The sequence below is a fragment of the Pyrus communis genome, chromosome 1 (genome assembly GCF_963583255.1).
Source record: "Pyrus communis chromosome 1, drPyrComm1.1, whole genome shotgun sequence".
Classification (NCBI taxonomy): Eukaryota; Viridiplantae; Streptophyta; class Magnoliopsida; order Rosales; family Rosaceae; genus Pyrus; species Pyrus communis.
This window is the reverse complement of record NC_084803.1, coordinates 5,613,555-5,624,469: the sequence shown is the minus strand read 5'-3', so window position 1 is coordinate 5,624,469 and position 10,915 is coordinate 5,613,555. Positions and strand designations below refer to the sequence as shown.

Below are 10,915 nucleotides of genomic sequence, written 5' to 3'. Positions count from 1 at the left end.
TTTTTTTTTATAAATAAAAAAAAACATTGCTTTCCTTATTGCATGACGACATAACATCAATTTATCATACAAACATTATAATCTAAATATATTTTTTTAATCATAATTCACAGATAATTTTTGAAAAGTTCAATCGATATATGGAGACCTTTAAGTTATCCACATGCATAAAAATGATAATTTATTATGAGGATGTTATTTGTTATTATAATCGTTGATTTGTTAACACATATAGATGGCTAAACACTAAAATGTTGCCATGTCACATTATCCAAGGAGTATCGACCTTTACATGTAAAAATCCAAATAGTGTCCTTAATTTAATAGAGGTCACTAAATAGCATCACCCTTCTCACAAATATTATGACATGAAAAACTGTAAGCTATTTGTTAGCTGAATGAGCTCTTCTAGCTCAGTTGTTTAAAGCACTTGTTTAGAGCATTTTTACTAGTTAGTGGAGGCAATGGCAATTTTGGAGGGCAAGGCAATAAAATTGTCCTTACTATTCACTGTAAACAGTAATTGTCTTTGTGCAAGTTCACTCCTTTGGAAAGAGGACGGAAAAGGACGATTACCATACACAATTATATTTTTTGATGTTTTTTCTTCGTCTTATGCCACCATAGGACCTGGCTTCTCTGCCCTCCCAGTTCTCATACACTCCCATCTCTGCCTATTTGTACGGTCACGGTTAAGCTACGTCGACATTTTATATCACTATTACTTTTTGTCTTATTATCTCTATAAAAAAATCAACATAAAATGTTGACGTGGCTTAACCATGACCGCACAAAAATAGGAGATGATAGAAGTGTATGGGAACTGGAAGGGAAGAGAAGCCGGGTTCGCCATCATATAGTTATCATTGAAGATTTTTGTTTAATTTGCAAGTGTGTTGAATTTTGTAAGAATTTTAATTTGTGAATTTCAAAAGTTTTTTTAACGTTTTTAATAATTAAAAAAAAAATATGGTAATTTTTTAGATTTTATTTTTATTTTTGAGAGTTGAATTAATCCTAGCCGTCGAAACTTTCAAATTTTTTTATTGTTTACAGTTGGAAATCCACTGGTTCTGATCGACAGACCGTTTAGAAATCCAACGGCTATTTTTGCGCCTGATTTAAGTAAGTTGGCTCTATGTCCTTCGCTTGGGGTGGGCCCACCAGGGCGCAAGCCCCTGCAATAATCAGCAGGGCAGTTGGCAGGGCACCTCCCTTTGCCAAAATTACCCTCTTATATTTTCACCGCTGGAGCAAGTTTTGTGGGCAAGAAGGCAGTTTCACCTAATTGCAAGGACAATTGGAAACTGCTGCAGATGCTCTTAATAAGAGGGATGGAAAATGATTCTTGTTGGATTTTTTTGTCTGAGGATTTTATGTGATCGGTCATTATACAACGTACTGTCATAAATCATTTCAAATTTTAAAATTTAAATTTAAATATAAATAATATCTAACAAAAATTGATCGTACAATATACAATAGAGGATCATGACCACAAAATCCTTAAAATCCCCAAAAAAAAAAATTGAGAAATTCATTTTCCAAGAGGGAGATCTTTAGTTAAACTATCAACTCACAGCATGGTTTTCTCTTTAAAAAAAAAAAAAAAAAAAGACAAAAAATTAGCTATGTCAGCTAGTGAACTGGAATTCCACCAATTAAGATTCCAAATTGGAGATGCTTCGCACAGGACATTTTAGCACTGTTTCTAATTAGTTAATTTACCCTATTTGCAATCTTTCCCTGCAGGCCCTCCTATATAAAGACCAGTACACCTCACACTCTTAACACCCAGCTGCTTAGTTCTTAGCTAGTATTCATGGCTTCCATAACATTTTCAGGCACTACTGGAAACTTCTCTTTGCAGCCAACAGCTGCCTTTTCTGAGAACTCCAATCATATAAAAGATGGGTTTAATCCCTTAAAGAAGAACTTGAGTAATACTAGAAAAAAACACAATGGTCGGAGCTTGGTGTCCACAAATGTAGCAAGTCCACCATTGCCGGCAATAGCTCATCCACCCCCAAAAAGAGAGAGCGGCAATGGTTACGACGGGAGTCACGTGGCATGGACGAGTGTGCGGCAGGAGAGATGGGAAGGAGAGCTGCTTGTCCAAGGAGAAATACCATTGTGGCTGGTATGTGATCGTTCACTAATTCATTTCATGTATATAATTATTGGTTTATTCTATCAAAGAATTATTGCTAAAGATTTCATGTACATGTATATAAGCTTGAATGTAAATTTATGTGGACGAGTGATATTTCCTTGTCAATCCTGTTCAAGTTTATTAAAATTCAACGTAATAAATTGTTTGAGATTCATAATAACATCATATCTTTTATTGCCCAGACAATAGAATTTATTTGGATTAAGTACCAAAAATTCCCCAACTTTCTAGTGTCATTCCAAATTGGTCTCAATTTTTTTAAACATTCCAAACAAGTATTTAACATATTGAAACTGTCACGTCTATTAAGCCCTAGTTAAATTTCTATTAAATTAACTAGGGCTTACTTTTGCTAAAAAAAAAATAAAAAAAATGGGGTTTCCTTTGTCTCCAAAATCAATAAAAGGTAATGGAAGCCAACCACCAACTCCACCCTACAACTCAAGCCACCAACATCGAAAAGAAGGTCAAGGAAGATGCTCAAATGGTATAAACTACCATGATGCACCCACCACCATCTTCACCGCCTACAAAGAACTGGAAGCTTTACGAGCCAAGAATCGGTGAATGAGGAAATCACAAAAGCAGAAACAAGCTCCATGACCTTCTTCTCAATGTTGGATGCTTGAGTTATAGGGTGTAGTTGGTGGTTGTGTGTTGGGTTTGGAGTTGATGGCTTGATGGGGGTGGTGGTGATTGTTAGTTGTCGAAGCCATGCTTCCATGACCTTCTATTGATTTTGGAGACAAAGTAAACCCTAATTATTTAACAGAAATTTAACTGGGCTTAACGGATGTGATGTTTTAATAGGTTGGGTACTTGTTTGAAATATTTTAAAAAAATTGAGACCAATTTGAAATATCGCTAAAAAATTAGGAGATTTTAGGTACTTAATAAAGAATAACGGATAGGGTTAGGCCAAAAATAAACAATAACAGAGCCAAATAACTAGGTACGATGTTGTCAAGGGCAAATCCACATAGGGACCTGGGAGGTCCCAGGACCTGTCGGCGATTCTAAATCGCTGCTATAAATTTTCCGGGGACCCCTCGTACTCGAGCATGAGGTCTGTGCAGGTTGCAGGTTGCAGTGGCTGTCTTCTTCTCGGGGAAGATGACCGCACAAAGAAGAAAGAAAATAGGGACCCTTCCTGCCTCTCTCCTCCTTGCTTCTGCCATGGTCTTATCCGTTGGTGCCACCCACTTCTCCTCCAACCTTTCTCTGACGTCTGGTGGGGGCAGTACATAAACCCAAATTTTCCTAAATTATTTCAACCATCTTAGTAATTTTTCTTATGGGTGAAATTTCCTTCATAAGGTTAGTAAGATGGATATGATCTATCATGGGTTGGTGAAATTTGGGGGTGGAGCTCCCATGGGGAGGGAGAATGGGGAGGGATGTTGTTGGTGGAGGTATGGTAGCTTTGTTCTTAGTGAGAGAGAAGGTGGATGTTATTTTTGTCTATAAATTTTTTGACCTTTATAATTGGGACCCCCCGAATTTAAAATCCTGAATCCGTCACCGGATGTTGTGAGCCAAAGTAAGGTATGTTTACAACTTTTTTATTCAGTAAATTGCCGGAAATAGGAATAGAAGAAAGCTCAACCCTTTTCTTATTCCCATTACTTTGTTCGTGCTTTTTCTTTCTAATCTTTATTGCTTCGTAAGTGAGAGGCCTACCACGCACACAGAAAGAAGATTTGTCCTTGATGTGTGTGTCTTCTTGCTAAATGCTAGTGCTAAATCTGATTAATGAATTAATCAACTTGCTGTCGATCGCCACGTACAAACGTGGTGCTGGCCAAAGTATACATATATTCCTCACTTTAATTACTTTTAAAATGCTACAACAACTCCTCGACAAGAATGTCATTGACGTTTGCCTTGTCATTTCTTTTTATTTTTTTACCAATTATTTTTATGCTTCAGAACGTATCAGTATCTCATTCCAAATGTATTTCTAATATTTCGATCTACAGGTATTTATAGACAAAATGATTCAAATTTATTGAGCACCATATTATTACAAAAGGTGAACATTTATCGAATATACAGCTGGCTCATAATTAACTTAATGTCACATGCAGAAAGGGACGTACCTAAGAAATGGTCCAGGGCTGTGGCACGTCGGGGACTACAACTTCCGCCACCTATTTGACGGCTATGCCATGCTCGTCAAACTTCACTTCCACAACGGTCGCCTCACTGCTGGCCACCGCCAGATCGAATCCGAGGCCTACAAAGCCGCCATGAAGAACAAAAAATTATGTTTCCGTGAATTCTCTGAGGTCCCTAAGCCTAACAATTTCCTATCTTATATTGGTGAGCTAGCCAACCTATTCTCCGGTGCATCACTGACTGACAACGCCAACACCGGAGTGGTTAAGCTCGCCGATGGTCGGGTTGTGTGCCTCACAGAGACCCAGAAAGGGTCAATAGTGATTGATCCTGCTACCTTGGAAACTGTAGGGAAATTTAAGTACAGTGACACATTGGGTGGCTTGATACACTCGGCACATCCTATCGTGACCGATACGGAGTTTTTGACTTTGTTGCCGGATTTAATCAACCCAGGATATTTGGCAGTCAGGATGGAGCCGGGGACTAATGAGAGGAAGGTGATCGGGCGGGTTGATTGTAGCCGTGGGCCGGCTCCGGGTTGGGTGCACTCTTTCCCTGTGACCGAGCACTACATCATTGTGCCCGAGATGCCACTGAGGTATTGTGCTGGGAATTTGCTCAAGGCCGAACCCACTCCCTTGTACAAGTTTGAGTGGCACCCTGACTCCAAGGCGTTTATGCATGTTATGTGTAAAGCTAGTGGCAACATTGTAAGTTCCTTCCAATCTGATGTTTTGGGTACTAACTATTTTGCTTTTTGTTCTTCTTTTGATTTATTAATTGTATACAATTTCTTTGTTTTGAAGGTGGCGAGTGTGGAAGTTCCATTATACATTACGTTCCATTTCATTAATGCTTATGAGGAGACAGATGACGATGGTAGGGTGACTACAATCATTGCAGATTGTTGCGAACACAACGCTGACACAACGATTCTGGACAAGCTTAAGATACAAAATCTTCGGTCGTATATTGGCAAAGATGTACTACCAGATGCTCAGTACGTACATGACATGAATATCTATCTAATATGAAAGCAAGAAAAAAGTTATCTTGCTGAATTTTTATCATGTTTATTATTTTGAAATTATTATTGGCAATCGAAAAATGTAGTTGTGCACTCTAAACTCTCTATATTTAGAAAGAAAAATACTATTTATGAGAAGTGTACAATTAAATTTTTGGAGTGCCAATAATAATTCTCTATCATTTTCTAGAATAAAAAGCACAAAATTAACTCAATATGTGACCTAAATTCACCGACAAAAAAAAAAAATTATGTATTCAATTTAACATGGAGCTAGCGATTAATTTGTTGGGTTGTAAATTATATAAATTTTATAAAATAAGTAACATGAAAGTTGATAATTAGATTATTATTTAGTAAACTAATTTGTTGTTGTTCTTTTGATGGAAAACACAGGGTTGGTAGATTCAGAATACCACTGGATGGGAGTCCATATGGAAATTTGGAGGCAGCACTAGACCCAAATGAGCATGGTAGAGGGATGGACATGTGCAGCATAAACCCTGCTTTTCTGGGCCAAAAATACAGATACGCTTATGCTTGCGGAGCTCAGCGCCCATGCAACTTTCCTAACACCCTCACCAAGGTATAGTTAATTATTAAAGTTACAAAATTACATGCCTTGCTTCCATTTTCCACTTTGTATTATATCATACCGATTTCGAGCTAATTTCTTATTCAAATTCTTTGAATATATATTTGCAGATTGATTTGGTAGAGAAGAAAGCTAAGAATTGGTACGATGAAGGGGCAGTGCCATCCGAACCGTTCTTTGTGGCCCGTCCTGGGGCAACTGAAGAAGATGATGGTGAGATTACTTTACTAAAAACTAAAAGTTAAACTAATTAAAATTTTGAAAACTCACAAAATTAATTTTTTTTTTTAGTTTCATTTTTGTCAAAAGTAAAAACCAATATGATTATTAAACGATTCCTTAATATTATAAAATTACCTTCAATCAGAAAAACAAAAAAGAGTTCGTTTGGAACAATTTTTATGACATTTATATGTACATGATGTAGGTGTTGTAATATCGATGATTAGTGCGAAAAATGGAGATGGATATGCGTTGTTATTAGATGGATCAACGTTCGAAGAGATTGCTAGGGCAAAGTTCCCCTATGGTCTTCCATATGGACTGCACGGATGCTGGGTTCCCTCCAAATAATCAAAGAAATGATGAACTAGCCAGTGGCAGTTCTAGTTTCGTTATTTACAGCTAGCCAAAAAATTTACCCACTTCGAATGCGTTGATGTGTAGGTCATGTTTAGCTAGGAACACAAAAATATGCTATTCATTAAGTTATATGATATGAATAACATTTAAGCAGACAGATATAGGCTAAAGTTAAGTATAGTATAGCAGTGTGACATATCTTTGTTCGTATTTCTTAGCTTTTAAGTGAGCGTTGCGTGTAATGTACTATATTTGTAGGGTTGTCGAAAAATAGTTCACCATCTTAAGAGCCGTTTGATATTCATTTTATTTTCAGTTTTTGTTTAAATTTTTTAAAAATTGAAACTTATTTGCCCACGGAGCCAGCTTGGTATCAGAAAATAGAAATGCATTTAACTACTGCCTATTTGATAATTAAAACTCATTCAAAAGTTAACCAAACAATTTCGGCATGCAGATAAGAATATGGGTAACTAATTACATGCAGAGAGCACGTTCGTAAGAAATGGTCAGAATTTTCTATCCGTTGATCTGTTTTTATTCATTTTTTAACAGAGTTGAAGTTTCGAATTTTTTGACTTCTTTTAACATTAATTTCATTTTGTATGAAACTCTATAGTTCATGACAATTTGCATTGTGCTTATGTAATTAAACCATAAACTATCCGATCATCCTTTACTTTTCTTGCAAACAAAATGAGCAGAGACTTTTGGCATGTTTACTAATCTGGATCGAGAATTGGAACTACTTTGATTGCTGATTTTCCCGCCGTTTACTAACCCACGACTGTTGCAATTTCTCCAATTTACGACTTTTAACTTGGTAGAAATTGGAATCCAATCATCTGCTGAAAAACTGAAATTCTTTAGACCAAATTATAGCCAAATTAAATTGTTAAGGGCTAATAAACTCTAGAGAGACTAAACTACGAAAAAGTTTCTGAAACCATGAAGCAGCAGAGCACAATAGTTGTTATCTGCATCCATTTTTCAACGCCAAAGCGATTCTGCTAGAAGTGCTTCCATTGGAAGTATGTTGTCACTTTCATAAAAAATACAAGTGTACCTGACAGGTGCTTCTCCAAAAAACACTTCTACCATGACGAAGAAGCTCTCTTAACCTTTTACACCAAACAGTCAATAAGCAAAGTTTCCAAACCCATGGAGCACAAGAGCAGAAGAGATGCTAGCTGCATCCATTTCTCAACGCCAAACTAAACCAACCAATTCGCCAATCCTTTCTTGCATCCACGTTCTCAGTCCTTTATCCAGCACAATGCACTTCAATGACGAGCATCGAAGAACTAAGTTTTCGATGTCACACACACTGACATTGAAGCAAGAACAGAAAACAATTGTCTCTAAGCACGCATGACTAGAAAATGCAAGAATGCCCTCACCGCTTACCAATTCACAGCCGGTTAAATCCAGCATCTCCAACTTCCGGCAATTCTCAGCAAGAGCAACAACTGTTTGATTTGTCACATTGATCAACCAAGACAGGTTCAATCTTTTAAGAGATCGAATTGCAGCAATTGAAACAACTCCGGAGTCGGTGATTTTCGGACCACATTCCGCCAAATTCAGCTCCACCAAGCCACACATAGTCTGCAAAATGGAGACCCCAAAATCAGTGATTCTATCACACTCTGCAAGATTCAGCCTTTTCATGGTTTTTGAGCAAGACCCATTTGCCAAAAACTTTAACCCGCGATCCGTAATCAACGAACATCCTTGCAAACCCAAAACCATAATCGAATTTGAAGACCCAATTGCATCTAGGGTTGGGTCCGAAACCAAGCTGCAAAACCCTAAATCCAAATACGTCAAATTACGCGATAAATCCACAAGCGAAACGATCCCAAAATTCCCAACATTCTTCCTCCTTCTGATCGAAACCTTACGCAATTTCGGACACCCATGTGCCAGAGCGCACAGACCGTCGTTCCCAAAATCATCAAACAACAATGCTTCGTCAAATTCGTCAGAAATCTTACGTGAGGTTTTCGAATTGAGGTCGATGACTTCGATTTTGGGACAGAATCGCGCTATGAGTTCGAGGTCGGAGTCGGCAATGGACTTTGATGCTTCGAATTGGAGTAAATTTGGGAATCTGGGAAGGACTCGAAGGAGATGTTCGGGTTCGAGAAGACGAATTGAGGATCGGTTCAGGCCCTCCACTCTCAGCCATTGCTTGCAGACCTCGGAGAACAATTGTCTTTCTTTTGGGTCGGTGACCCAATTGAGGATTAGGGTTAGTTCGTCATCGCCTAGCTGAGACATGTCTCTGTTAAGCCTGCGTGCACGAGGGTGCCTTTGATTTAACCTAATTTCAGTTCCAACCTCGGGTGACAAAATCATAAAAGCAAGTTGCATCCGTTTTTCAGAATGATGACACGGACATGTAGGAGAGATTTTCGAGAGAATGTGATATCCACACCTCATTTTACTTCTCATATATATTTTTTAAATTTTTTGGCTGTCAGATCGGATGAATTGAAGAAGATCAACAGACAAAAATTATCAAGGCGTATGTGAGAAGTAAGATGGAGTGTGTGGATAGCACATCCCATTTTTGAGCGTGTCTGGAACACAGGATGTACATCACGTGTCATTATACAAGTAATACATTATAAATAAAACTTCTCGCCACTTATATAATAACACGTAGTGTACCGTCCTGATTACAGGCTTGATGAAAATTTATTTTAATGAGAATTTTAAGGCATTTTAATTCTTTTAATAAATTTAGAGGTACTCTGTTAAGATTTTAAATGATTTTCTGAAATTTGGAATGTCTTTAATCAGGATTTTACGAGTATCTCCAATGGAGATGTCAAATGTTAATTTGATGGCTGATGTAGGTAATCTCAAATTTTTTTCTTTTTCCAACCGATATATATTTTTGTTATAAGTGATATTTATAGGACCAAATTTAAAAAGAAATCAATTAAAATAAATTTTCAAGATCTATAATTGACATATTAATAGGACTCACATAATAAAATAATTAAAATTATTTAACATCATTTTTTCTTATATGTTAAATTTGACATTTAAAAACTCATATGTCGGTTAGACCTTACTCTTATCTTCAAATTTGATTACATGACATTTTACTTAAAATTTAACATCTCATTTGGAGATGATCTAAAATAATTTATTAAAATCCTTAGAAATTCGACTGTATTTAATGAGAACCTTAAAAAAACTTATGACATACCAAGTATATTATTAAGAATTGCTTTTTAAAAATTTTAAATAATTGAAGAATTCGAGAGAATTTAAGAAATTTCGTAAATAATGGCATGCCACTCTACGCAACCATGCATACCTAAGCGTAAACTTACAAAACTCAAACATGACCCGACGATCACATGCTACGAACATGCACACAAAAACATCAATAATTGAGTCGGATAATAACATGGTGGACTCGTTCCCAAAAAAAAAAAAAAAAAAATTTAGCAAGTCCATAATTTAGTTTAATTTGTTGTGGAGTCGTTTTCTCAATCAGTAGTATTCTTTTATTTTTTAAGTAATAGATGAAATAAAAATTCAAATTTGCAATCCGATTATCTTGTTCCTCTTTCGCTTGTGTAAACACAATTTTTTATAAATTATATCAATAATGGTTGGACTCGTTAGCCAATAAAATTAAGTATTTGTAAATTCCTTACCTAAATCTATTTAGACGGGGGAGTCTTAACTCTTAAGACGACGGTTTTCGAACTTGAAACTGGAACTGTTCACGTAAGAAGGAATCAAACATAAGAAGCTTCAGGTGATCATGACTAATTAAGGCAATAATTTTTTAATTAATTATTTGTAATCACTGATTAAATGGTATGTAAGCATTCTCAAAACCATGCTGTCGTGTACTAATCTTGTTCTATAAAATTATATTAGATTATATAAATTATTCGACCGTCATTGTAAATCTTTTCGTTGACTCTACAAACAAATGATGAAGGATTATTATTATTTAATAAATAATAATAATACATGCAATCGCATTCCAGCATAGGATAAATAATAATTTGCGAAAAATGAGTAATTGAAATAGTTAAATATATTGAAAAATCAACTGCCGACACCGGTATGTATTTAGTATTTGTCTATTTTCTGTATTATGCTCTTAAACCTTTTGATAACTCACTCTCTCAGCCTTAATCAATCCAACTTTCTTAATATTTACGATAAATTATATGATTCTTGTCTTTGTAGTTCAGACAAAGTTTTGGTACATGTAGTGTAAATTGTCGCAATTTAACTTCTAAAGTTTATTAACTGTTGCAATTCAAAGCTAACCGCATCACTTTTTAATGAAATTAACAAGTGAGAAGTTTTATCACATCCAATACGCTAATTTTGTTTCATAAAATAATATAATTAAGTTTATTATTCTTGAATTTGT

At 36.0% G+C, this 10,915-nt stretch overlaps 2 protein-coding genes across 2 annotated transcripts; one reads left to right on the top strand and one right to left on the bottom strand.

The window, feature by feature from the left end:
• Positions 1-1,822: 1,822 nt before the first annotated feature.
• LOC137712575 (carotenoid cleavage dioxygenase 8 homolog B, chloroplastic) lies at positions 1,823-6,657 on the top strand. Its single transcript, XM_068451671.1, has 6 exons — positions 1,823-2,140; positions 4,261-5,004; positions 5,101-5,294; positions 5,718-5,907; positions 6,027-6,129; positions 6,344-6,657. Exons 1-6 carry the CDS (start codon positions 1,823-1,825, stop codon positions 6,487-6,489), a joined length of 1,695 nt encoding a protein of 564 aa, XP_068307772.1. The 3' UTR covers positions 6,490-6,657.
• Positions 6,658-7,701: 1,044 nt separating this feature from the next.
• Positions 7,702-8,874, bottom strand: LOC137728210 (uncharacterized). Its single transcript, XM_068467082.1, has one exon. It carries the CDS (start codon positions 8,872-8,874, stop codon positions 7,702-7,704), a length of 1,173 nt encoding a protein of 390 aa, XP_068323183.1.
• Between the last annotated feature and the right edge of the window lie 2,041 nt (positions 8,875-10,915).

Bases quoted from the DNA above. Each gene is read 5' to 3' on its own strand.
- LOC137712575 (XM_068451671.1), top strand. From the start codon at position 1,823: ATGGCTTCCATAACATTTTCAGGCACTACTGGAAACTTCTCTTTGCAG. The intron at 2,141-4,260 runs GTATGTGATCGT...TGTCACATGCAG, and splicing joins GAGAAATACCATTGTGGCTG to AAAGGGACGTACCTAAGAAA. The intron at 6,130-6,343 runs GTGAGATTACTT...TACATGATGTAG, and splicing joins GGCAACTGAAGAAGATGATG to GTGTTGTAATATCGATGATT.
- LOC137728210 (XM_068467082.1), bottom strand. From the start codon at position 8,874: ATGCAACTTGCTTTTATGATTTTGTCACCCGAGGTTGGAACTGAAATT.